Below are 12,486 nucleotides of genomic sequence, written 5' to 3'. Positions count from 1 at the left end.
CTTCTAATGTGCATGATATACCTGTAAAAGAATTTGTTTCTGATTCTATCCTGAAGGCTTTGTCTGCATTTCCACCTTCTAATAAAAGTAAATGGTCTTTTAAAACTTCTCATTTAGTTGATGAAATTTCAAATGACCTACAACATAATAATTTATCCTCTTCTGATGAGGATCTATCTGATACAGAAGATCCATCCTCAGACATTGACACTGACAAATCTACTTATTTATTTAAAATAGAGTATTTGCGTTCTTTATTAAAAGAAGTGTTAATTACTTTGGATATTGAGGTAACCAGTCCTCTTGACGTTTAGTCTAATAAACAATTAAATGCTGTTTTTAAACCTGTGGTTTCTCCAGGGGTTTTTCCTATTCCTGAGGCTATTTCTGATATGATTTCTAAGGTGTCACGGATACCAGGCTGCAAGGGTTAAAACCCTACCCCCCATAACCTTCCCCCTAACTAGTCTAGGTGTAAAGTGTTTTTCTGTTAATTGTATGAGTCATCCATTGTCCTTTTGTAAGTCAGGATGTGATTAGAATCTGTTTAACTATTGTCTGATGTTTGTCTCATTGTATAATATTTGTTTTTAGTTGTGTAGTAACTTTGTTGGAAATGTATAAAAGCTGTGTTTTCTGTGCAATAAAGCAGTCTTTATTTCACCTGAATGCTAGTCTGTATAGTCATTTAGGTGGGCTCCTGCTAGAATCTCTTTCCTGGGATACATAGCAGCCTGTTCCAGGCAAAGGAAGGACCCTCTGGCAGAGCTACTCAGTCGGGGTAGCTGGAGTTTGCCACAGGGTGGGACCCTGAGTACTGGTGCTGTCGGGCATCAGGGGTGGCTACAGGCTGTGGTCACTTGCCAGCTACATAGCTGCAGTCGGCATGGAGGAAGCAGGACCAGTTTGGCGGAGCTACCCAGTTGGGGTAGCCAAGGTATCAGTCACATAAGGAATGGAATAAGCCAGGTACTTCTTTTATTCCTTCTTCAAGGTTTAAAAAATTGTATCCTTTACCAGCAAATTCTATAGAGTTTTGGGAAAAAATCCCCAAAGTTGATGGGGCTATTTCTACTCTTGCTAAACGTACCACTATTCCTATGGAAGATAGTACTTCCTTTAAGGATCCTTTTAGATAGGAAGTTTGAATCTTATCTAAGGAAGGCCTATTTATATTCAGTTCATCTTCTCAGACCTGCAATTTCTTTTGCTGATGTTGCGGCTGCATCAACTTTCTGGTTGGAGAATTTAGCGCAACAGGAATTGGATTCTGACTTATCTAGCATTATTCGCTTACTGCAATATGCTAATCATTTTATTTGTTATGCCATTTTTGATATTATCAAAATTGATGTTGGATCCATGTCTTTAGCTATATTAGCTAGAAGAGCTTTGTGGCTTAAATCTTGGAAAGCTGATATGACATCTAAATCTAGATTACTATCTCTTTCTTTCCAAGGTAATAATTTATTTGGTTCTCAGTTGGATTCTATTATTTCAACTGTCACTGGGGGGAAAGGGAGTTTTTCTGCCTCAGGATAAAAAAAACCTAAGGGTAAATCTAAGGCTTCTAACCGTTTTCGTTCCTTTCGTCAGAATAAGGAACAAAAACTCAATCCCCCCCCCCCCCCCCAAGGAATCTGCTTCCAATTGGAAGCCTTCCTCAAATTGGAAAAAATCCAAGCCATTTAGGAAACCAAAGTCAGCCCCTAAGTCCGCATGAAGGTGCGGCCCTCATTCCAGCTCAGCTGGTAGGGGGCAGATTAAGGTTTTTCAAGGATATTTGGATAAATTCTGTCCAAAATCAATGGATTCAGAGCATTGTCTCTCAAGGGTATCGAATAGGATTCAGAGCTAGACCTCCTGTGAGAATATTTTTTCTCTCACCTATCCAAGCAAATCCAGTAAAAGCTCAGGCTTTCCTGAAGTGTGTTTCAGACCTGGAGTCTTCAGGGGTAATCATGCCAGTTTCTCTTCAGGAACAAGGTTTGGGGTTTTATTCAAATCTATTCATTGTCCCAAAAAAGGAAAATTTATTCAGACCAGTTCTGGATCTGAAAATTTTGAATCGTTATGTAAGAGTACCAACTTTCAAGATGGTGACTATAAGGACTATTCTGCCTTTTGTTCAGCGAGGACATTATATGTCCACAATAGACTTGCAGGATGCATACCTTCATATTCCGATTCATCCAGAACATTATCAGTTTCTGAGATTCTCTTTTCTAAACGAGCATTACCAATTTGTTGCTCTTTCATTTGGCTTAGCAACAGCTCCAATAATCTTTTCAAAGGTTCTGGGTGCTCTACTCTCTCTAATCAGAGAACAGGGTATTGCAGTGTTTCCTTATTTGGACGATATCTTGGTACTAGCTCAGTCTTTACGTACTTCAGAATCTCACACGAATCAACTAGTGTTGTTTCTTCGGAAACATGGTTGGAGGATCAATTTACCAAAAAGTTTGATTCCTCAGACAAGGGTCACCTTTTTAGGCTTCCATATAGATTCAGTGTCCATGACTCTGTCTCTAACAGACAAGAGACGTTTAAAATTGGTTGCCTTCAGTCTGTCATTCCCTTCAGTGGCTATGTGCATGGAAGTTTTAGGTCTCATGACTGCAGCATCGGACGCGATCCCCTTTGCTCGTTTTCACATGAGACCTCTACAGCTTTGTATGCTGAACCAATGGTGCAGGGATTATACAAAGATATCCCAATTAATATCCTTAAATCCCAATGTACGACACTCTCTGACGTGGTGGATAGATCACCATCGTTTAGTTCAAGGGGCTTCTTTTGTTCGGCCAACCTGGACTGTGATCACAACAGATGCGAGTCTTTCAGGTTGGGGAGCTGTTTGGGGATCTCTGACAGCACAAGGGCTTTGGAAATCTCAAGAGGCGAGATTACCAATAAATATTTTAGAACTCCGTGCAATTCTCAGAGCTCTTCAGTTTTGGCCTCTGTTAAAGAGAGAACCGTTCATTTGTTTTTAGAAAGACAATATCACAACAGTGGCATATGTCAATCATCAGGGTGGGACTCACAGTCCCCAAGCTATGAAAGAAGTATCTCGGATACTTGCTTGGGTGGAATCCAGCTCCCGTCTAATCTCTGCGGTTCATATCCCAGGTGTAGACAATTGGGAGGCAGATTATTTTAGCCGCCAGACTTTACATCCAGGGGAGTGGTCTCTCAATCCAGATGTATTTTCTCAGATTGTTCAGATGTGGGGTCTTCCAGAGATAGATCTCATGGCCTCTCATCTAAACAAGAAACTTCCCAGATACCTGTCCAGGTCCGGGATGTTCAGGCGGAAGCAGTGGATGCGCTGACACTTCCTTGGTGTTATCATCCTGCTCACATTTTCCCGCCTCTAGTTCTCCTTCAGAGAGTGATCTCCAAAATCATCATGGAACAATCTTTTGTGTTGCTGGTGGCTCCAGCATGGCCACACAGGTTTTGGTATGCAGATCCGGTTTGGATGTCCAGTTGCCCGCCTTGGCCACTTCCGTTACGGCCAGACCTACTATCTCAAGGTCCGTTTTTCCATCAGGATCTCAAATCATTAAATTTGAAGGTATGGAAATTGAACGCTTAGTACTAAGTCATAGCGGTTTCTCTGACTCAGTGATTAATACTATGTTACAGGCTCGTAAATCTGTCTCTAGAAAGATTTATTATAGAGTTTGGAAGACTTACATTTCATGGTGTTCTTCTCATAAATTCTCCTGGCATTCTTTTAGAATTCCTAGAATTTTACAGTTTCTTCAGGATGGTTTGGATAAGGGTTTGTCTGCAAGTTCCTTGAAAGGACAAATCTCCGCTCTTTCTGTTTTATTTCACAGAAAGATTGCTATACTTCCTGATATACACTGTTTTGTACAGGCTTTAGTTCGTATTAAGCCTGTCATTAAATAAATTTCTCCTCCTTGGAGTCTTAATTTGGTTCTGAAGGCTTTACAGGCTCCTCCATTTGAACCTATGCATTCTTTGAACATTAAACTACTTTCTTGGAAAGTGTTGTTCCTTTTGGCTATCTCTTCTGCTAGAAGAGTTTCTGAGCTATCTGCTCTTTCTTGTGAGTCTTCTTTTCTGATTTTTCATCAAGATAAGGCAGTTTTGCGGACTTCTTTTCAATTTTTACCTAAGGTTGTGAATTCTAACAACATTAGTAGAGAAATTGTTGTCCCTTCCTTGTGTCCTAATCCTAAAAATTCTTTGGAAAGATCCTTACATTCTTTGGATGTGGTAAGAGCTTTGAAATATTATGTGAAAGCTACTAAAGATTTCAGGAAGACTTCCAGTCTATTTGTTTTATTTTCTGGTCCTAGGAAAGGTCAGAAGGCTTCTGCTATTTCCTTGGCCTCTGGGTTGAAACTTTTGATTCATCAAGCTTATTTGGAGTCGGGTCAGGCCCCGCTTCAGAGAATTACAGCTCATTCTACTAGATCAGTCTCCACTTCATGGGCTTTTAAGAATTAAGCTTCAGTTGATCAGATTTGCAAAGCAGCTACTTGGTCTTCTTTGCATACATTTACTAAATTCTACCGTTTTGATGTATTTGCTTCTTCGAAAAGTTCTTCAGGCAGCTGTTTCAGTTTGATTCTTCTGCTTTTGATTTAAGTTTTTTTTTCTTTCAATTATGAAAATAAACTTATTTTTTTGGGTTGTGGATTAATTTTTTCAGCGGAAAATGGCTGTTTTTATTTTATTCCCTCCCTCTCTAGTGACTCTTGAGTGGAGATCCACATCTTGGGTATTGCTATCCCATACGTCACTAGCTCATGGACTCTTGCCAATTACATGAAAGAAAACAAAACATAATTTATGTAAGAACTTACCTGATAAATTCATTTCTTTCATATTGGCAAGAGTCCATGAGTCCCACCCTTTTTATGGTGGTTATGATTTTTTGTATAAAGCACAATTATTTCCAAATTTCTTTTGTTGATGCTTTCTACTCCTTTCTTTATCACCCCACTGCTTGGCTATTCGTTAAACTGAATTGTGGGTGTGGTGAGGGGTGTATTTATAGGCATTCTGAGGTTTGGGAAACTTTGCCCCTCCTGGTAGGATTGTATATCCCATACGTCACTAGCTCATGGACTTGCCAATATGAAAGAAATTAATTTATCAGGTAAGTTCTTACATAAATTATGTTTTTTCCCACGTGGTAGAAAACATTACTAGAGGAATTATTTTCAATCATTTGGGTGATTGATTCAATAGTTGTTGTTCTGAATGGTTCTTCCCTGTTACCTGAAATAGGAAGATACTTCGGAATTATCTGAGAGAGAATTCTCAGACTCTGGTGTATAATATCTTTATTTGATCCTGAGGTTGTTTTTCTTTCAGTTTTTTTAGCTTGATGACCTCTATTTGTTACTTTAGGAGGTTTTAGCTACCCTGGGCGACTCCGACACTACCGGTGTAATCTATCCTAGTGCGTCCAGTAAGCTATAAGGAATGGATGAGACCACGTTCCCTATATATAAAAAGTTGTTTCCCATAGCCGACTCAGCTAAGGAGGCAGGGCAAACCTTCCCTAGGGTGGAAGGAGTAGTTTCCAGCTTAGCTAAGAGAACTACTATACCCTTAGGGGATAGTTGGGTTTTTTCAAAGGTCCTATGGACAAAAATTAGAAAAGGGATGTACATCAGGGCTTACAATGGCAACCAACTGTGTAATTTGCTACCATCTCTAGTGCGATAACATATTGGTTTGATGCGTTGTCTGATGCTACTAAGTCAGAAACTTTCCTGGATAAAATCCAGGATAGGATAAAAGCTTTCAATTTGGCTAATTCCTTTATTTTAAAATTCTTCCCTTCAAATTATCAAACTGGGAGCATAGGTCTCTCTGTTCCAGCTCACGGAGCCTTATGGTTAGAGCCTTGTTCTATGGATGTATGCTCTAAGTCTAAGCTTTTAGTGATTCCTTACAAGAGTAGACCTTGTTGGGACCTGGCTTGATGGAAATAATTTCTTTTGAAATAAAAAAAAAAAAAAAAAAGAGATCCAAATAGCCCGCTGTTGAATAAAAGACATCATGAAGGACATGCCCCTGATCCGGGATCGGATCTTGTAGGGGGCAGACTTTCCGTCTTCGCTCAAGCTTGGGTTCAGGATCAAAAGTTTTCCTCCCAGAGGCAAGTTTCTGCTTTCAAAATTATCTGCAGATCAGACAAAAGGAGAGGCATTCTTACACTGCGTAGGAAACCTCTCAGACCTGGGAGTAATTGTTCCATTACAAGTACAGGGTTGGGGTTTTTTACCCAATCGGTTTGTGGTTCCCAAAAAAGGAGGGAACCTTCAGACCATTTTTTAGATCTCAAGAGTCTAAATAATTTTCTTAGTGTGCCGTCCTTCAAGATGGAAACTATTCGTTCCATTCTTCCATTGATTCAAGAGGGTCAATTTATGACAACAGTGGATTTAAAGGATGTGTACCTTCCTGTGCCATTCACAAGAATCGTCTCAAGTTCTAAGGTTTGCCTTTATGGACAAACGCTTCCAGTTCGTGGCTCTTCCTTTCGGTCTTGCCACAGCTCTCAAAGGCTCTGGGATCGCTGTTGGCGGTGCTTTGGTTACGAGGCATTACAGTGGCGCCCTATCTGGATGACATCCTAGTCCAGACGCCATCCTTACAGCAAGCAAGAATTCACAGGACATGGTGTTATCCTTCCCGCGATCTCTCGGGTGGAAGGTAGATTTGGAAAGGGGTTCCTTTGTCTCAAACACAAGAGTAACTTTCTTGGGAAACGTAATAGATTTCATATCAATGAACATTTTCTACAGAATGACAGGAAATCAGAGATTATCGATACTGGTCTAGTCATTCAGTCCACTCCTCGGCCTTCAGTGGCTCGGTGCAAGGTAATTGGGCTGATGGTGGCGGCAATGGACATCATCCCGTTTTGCTCGGTTCCATCTCAGACCTCTGCAGTTAAGCATGCTCAGATAATGGATCAGAGATTATATAGATTTGTCTCCTCGAATGCTACTAAGCGATCTACAATGTTCTTCTGGCCTGACCTCCGTTAGCCTCGGTCCAGTTTATCAGGTTCCAGTCAAACAAAATTACTTCAGTGTCTTACGTCAATCATACGGGAGGAACGAGGAGTTCCTTAGTGATGACAGAGGTATCCAAAATAATTCAGTGGGCAGAGACCCATTCTTGCTGCCGGTCGGTGATGCACATCCCAGGGGTGGACTACTGGGAGGTGGATTTCCTGAGCTGGCAGACCTTTCTTCCGGGGGAGTGGGAACTCCATCCGGAAGTGTTCTCCAGTTTTTTCCTCCATTTGCTTTTTTCCTTTGGGTCATTGCTCGAATCAAGCAGGAGAGGGCATCAGTGATTCTCTTAACACTGGTTTCGCCTCGCAGGATTTGGTATGCATATCTGGTGGACATGTCATCTCTGCCACCTTGGAGGCTTCTTGTCATGGATACCAGACAGCTAAGGCTACCCCTCACCCCCCTACAACCTCACCCCTGTTGTGTCTCCGTGGTTTTGGGCTCCTCAGAGCAACCACAATCTCTGGAAGCTTTTGGTTTCATGGTTTTGTGTTCCAAACTTGTTTAGAAAAGAGCTGGTGTATGACCAGGAAAACCCTCCTAGGCTGGCCAGGCTCCTGGAACTCCCGGTCGGCCGCCTCACAACGGACACCCACCTAACCCCTCTCAGGCTGTCCAGGCTCCTGGAACTCCCGGTCGGCCACAGGACAGCAGCTAACTTTACCCCTCGTCGCTGCAGCAACCATGTGCCCCAGAGCTCCGCTCTTTTGAGGATTAGTAGCCCCTAGGGAGGACAAGAGGTTGGGGAATTACCGGAGGGGAGGTCCTTTGGGAACCGGGGGTTTTGGACACCCCTAACCCCATAACTTCAACGGACTGTAACTCCGGTCCCCAGTAATAAATCATGCTTTTGGACTGTGAAATCTGGGGACCGAGAGCTTTAAAATGACACCCTCCTCCGCTCCACCAGGATCACCCCGAAACCGCCACCCCTAGGTATTGAGATTATGTGGGACTGTGGCTCCTATGGAGGCGCCGGTCAGTCTGGAGGGGCGGGAATGGTGGGAAAATAGTGGGATTGTCCAGAGTCTTATCAAGATGAGCTGTCTGTATAAAAGGAGTGTGTGTTTTCAATAAAATCAGTTCCTGTTTAACCTTAATGCTAGTCTGTCTAGTTATTTGGGTGGGTCCAGCTAAAATCACTTTCCTGAGCTACATAGCAGTCTGTTCCAGGCAGAGGAAGGACACGCTGGAAGAGCTACCTACTCTGGGTAGCTGGAGTCTGCCACAGGGTGGGACCCTGAGTACTGGTGCTGTCAGGCATCAGGGGTGGCTACAGGCTGTGGTCACTTGCCAGCTACATAGCTGCAGTCGGCAGGGAGGAAGCAGGACCCCTTTTGGCAGAGCTACCCAGTCGGGGTAGCCAGGGGTATCCGTCACACTTCCGTTGAGGAAGGACCTTCTAATCAAGGCCCCCTCCTTCACCCAAATCTGATTTTTTTCTGAAACTGACTACTTGGAGATTGAACGCTTATCATCTAAGCAGGGTCTTTTCTCCAAGAGGGTTTCGGAGAAAGGTTTATCGTCAAGTTCCCTAAAGGGTCAAATCTCAAGGGACAGATCTATTTTGTTACACAAAGGTCTGGCAGATGTCCCAGATGTACAATCATTTTGTCTGGCCTTGGTCAGGCATGTGTTCAAACCAGTTGCTTCTCCATAGAGTCTGAATTTAGTTCTCAGAGTTCTTCAAGGGGCTCCGTTTGAGCCTATGCTTTCCTTAGATATTAAGTTTTTATCTTGGAAGGTTTTTATTTCTTGTTGCTACTTCTTCTGTTTGGAGAGTGTCAGAGCTCTCGGCATTACAGTATGCGTCACCTTATCTTGTTTTCCATTCAGATAAGGTAGTTTTACGTACTAACTTTTAGGATTTCTTCCTAAGGTTGTTTCTGATTGGAACATTGATCAGGAGAGTGTTGTTCTTTTCCTGTGTCCTAATCCTTCTTCTCAGAAGGAAAGACTTCTGCACAATTTGGACGGGGTCCGTGCTTTAAAGTTTTACCTGCAGGCGACTATGAACTGTCGTCAGTCTTTTTCTTTGTGGTTTTCTCAGGAAAATGCAAGGGACAGAGAACTACGGCTACTTCTCTTTCTTTTTTGCTGAAGAGTATCATACGTTTTGCATATGAGACTGCTGGACAGCAGCCTCCTGGGAGAGTTAAGGCTCATTCCACGAGGGCTGTTGTTTCATCATGGGGGTTCCAAGATGAAGCTTATGTGGAACAGATTTGCAAGGCTGCAACTTGGTCCTATAGGCACACTTTTTCAAAGTTCTTCAAATTTGACATTTTTGCCTCGGCTGAGGCCGCTTTTGGGAGAAAGGTTCTTCAAACAGTGGTGCCTTCAGTTTAGGTTTCCTCCCGTATCATCGGTGTACTCTAGCTTGGGTATTGAATCCCATTAGTAATTAAGATGATCTGTGAACTCATCGTGTCTTAAAAAAAGAAAAGAAAATTTATGCTTACCTGATAAATGTATTTCTTTTTTGACACGATGAGTCCACGGCCTGGCCTGTTCTTTTAGACAGGTTGTGGTTTATTATAAACTTCAGACACCTCTGCACCTTGGCTTTTCCTTTCTCTTCCTAACTTTGGTCGAATGACTGGAGTGGGATGGAAGGGAGGAACTATTTAACAGCTCTGCTGTGGTGCTCTTTGCCTCCTCCTGCTGACCAAGAGGTGAATATCCCATAAGTAATTAAGATGATCCGCGGACTCATCGTGTCAAAAAAGAAATAAATTTATCAGATAAGCATAAATTTTCTTTTTTCTGTGAACTAAAGGTGTGAATTGTTGTCCAATCAGCGCTCTCCCCATATGGCACTTTTTCTGTAGCTCGAGCACTGATTGGACAGCAATTCAAACCTTTAGCTTTAAAATCTGGGTGGTGTGCCAATTAAGGTGACATGAAACCCTTTCGTGATTCAAATACGCATACAATGATAAACATTACAGAAGCTTACTTCTATTTTCAAATTGGCCTCATTCTCTTGACATCCTTTGTTGAAAGAGCATCAATGTATACTGGGTGCTGACAAGAGGCATACATTTGTAGCCACCCATTAGCTCCCAGTATAGTGTTGCTGCTCCTAAGCCTACTTGGGTATGATTTTCAACAAAGGATACTAAGAGAATGAAACTGATTAGATTATAGAAGCAAATTGGAAAGTTTTTTTAAAGTTGCATGCTCTATCTGAATTATAACAGTTTAATTTTGACTAGACTTTCCCTTTTTAAAGGGACAGTTTACAATAGAATTTTTAATGTTTCAAAAAATAGATAATTACTTTATTACCCATTCCCTAGGTTTGCATAAGGGCCACTAAACCCAAAATCTTTTTCATGATTCAGATAGAAAATACAAATTTAAACAACATTACTATTTACTTCTATTATTTATTTTGCTTCATTTTTTAGATATCCTTATTTGAAGAAAAAGCAATGCACATGGGTGAGCCAATCACATGAGGCTTCTATGTGCAGCAACCAATCAGCAGCTACTGAGCATATCTAGATATGCTTTTCAGCAATGAATATCAAGATAATAAAACAAATTAGATAATAGAAGTAAATTAGAAAGATGTTTAAAAATGCATTCTCTTTCTAAATCATGAAAGAAAAAATGTGGGTATCATAGCCCTTTAAATTAGGTAGAAATTTAGAGTTTTAAATGTTATAAAGTATATTAATCTAACAGTGTTGGTTGTGCAAAGCTGGGGAATGGGTAGTAAAGGCATTATTTATCTTTTTAAAGGGACAGTCTACCATAGAATTGTTATTGTTTTAAAAGATAGATAATACCTTTTATTACCAATTCCCCAGTTTTGCATAACCAACACTGTTATATTAATATACTTTTTACCTCTGTGATTACCTTGTATCTAGGAACCTTCTTCCAGCCCCCTTATCACATGACTGTGACTGTTTATTTTCTATTGTCTTAAATTTAGCATTGTTTTTTGCTAGATCTTAAATAACCCCCAGTGCCTGAACACAGTGTTATATGGCCCACGTGTACTTTCTGTCTCTTTGTGTTGAAAAGAGATTTTAAAAGCATGGGATAAGAGGCAGCCCTCAAAGGGTTATAAATTAGCATATGAGCCTACCTATGTTTAGTTTAAACTAAGAATACCAAGAGAAAAAAAGCAAATTTGATGATAAAAGTAAATTGTAACATTGATTAAAATTAAAAGTCCTATCTGAATAATGAAAGTTTAATTCATGCTAGACTGTCCCTTTAAGCAGTAATGATTTTTGTGTAGACTGTCCCTTTTCAACAAATGCAAGATAACAAAACAATGCAATAGCACTTAGTCTGAACTTCAAATGAGTAGTAGATTTTTTTATAACAAATTTCAAAGTTATGTATATTTCCACTCCCCTTGTACCATGTGATAGCAATCAGCCAATCACAAATGCATATACGTATAGTCTGTGAATTCTTGCACATGCTCAGTAGGATCTGGTGACTCAAAAATTGTAAATATAAAAGACTACACATTTTTTTTTAATGGAAATAAATTGGAAAGTTATTTAAAATTACATGCTGTATCTGAATCATGAAAATTTAATTTAACCTGAGTGTCCCTTTAAGTAGATCCTGGGGAAAACACTGATTATTCATTCATTGTGTTATCTTTATTTTTTAGGGAACTTTCACGGTTTATTGCAGCTGGGAGACTGCATTGCAAGATAGATAAAGTTAATGAGATTGTAGAAACTAACAGGTAATGTCTGATAAACACTAAATGTCTTGCTTTTTAAAAATGTAATAGAAAAAACAAAAACAATATTTTTCTGCTTTTAATCTTTTACAGACCTGATAGCAAAAACTGGCAGTACCAGGAAACCATAAAGAAAGGAGACTTATTATTGAACAGAGTTCAGAAACTCTCGCGAGTTATAAACATGTAATGTGTCATTACTTTATTTTTTTTTTATTAACAAGAGTTGAATGAATTATGGCATGTAAGATCTTTGAGTCATATAGAAATATATCCTGTATCTTGCTGTTTTGGGAATTTTGAAGTTGTGCTGAGCTGTGTAGTTGGGTTTTTACTGTTTTACTTCATGTAAACGAGGCCTGAAAAAAGAAAACAAAATTAAAAAAAAATAAAAAAAAATGGAAAAGAAGAAAATAACATAAAAACATTCTCCTTAAAAGTCTCTGTTTCACTATTTTTTTAATTATTTTTTTAAATCTTATTTTTTTATATATATACATTTTATTGTTGTATAATTCCTCAACCTGTGGTTTACAAAAGCCAAGAGTCACTAAATATCATGTTTTTGATTCAGCACACAAATTGGTAGAGTTTTGGCCACTGCTCAAAGCATTATTAGTGTGTGTTAGGTTGAACACAAACAGGGCTTGAAGTTTCCACTAGTCCCGTAAAAAGGAAGAAATGTCA

At 40.1% G+C, this 12,486-nt stretch overlaps 1 protein-coding gene across 1 annotated transcript in view; it reads left to right on the top strand.

Moving 5' to 3' along the window:
- The window catches only part of PSMD6 (proteasome 26S subunit, non-ATPase 6), a 179,988-nt gene extending 167,750 nt beyond the window's left edge, over positions 1 to 12,238 (top strand). Inside the window, 2 exon segments of the mRNA XM_053720999.1 lie at positions 11,725 to 11,802; positions 11,893 to 12,238. Of these exon segments, the coding sequence (XP_053576974.1) occupies positions 11,725 to 11,802; positions 11,893 to 11,989 (175 nt within the window). The 3' untranslated portion in view covers positions 11,990 to 12,238.
- The last annotated feature ends 248 nt before the right edge of the window (positions 12,239 to 12,486 follow it).

This window comes from Bombina bombina, chromosome 7 (genome assembly GCF_027579735.1).
Source record: "Bombina bombina isolate aBomBom1 chromosome 7, aBomBom1.pri, whole genome shotgun sequence".
In the NCBI taxonomy this organism is placed as follows: Eukaryota; Metazoa; Chordata; class Amphibia; order Anura; family Bombinatoridae; genus Bombina; species Bombina bombina.
This window is presented reverse-complemented; position numbering and strand designations above follow the sequence as displayed.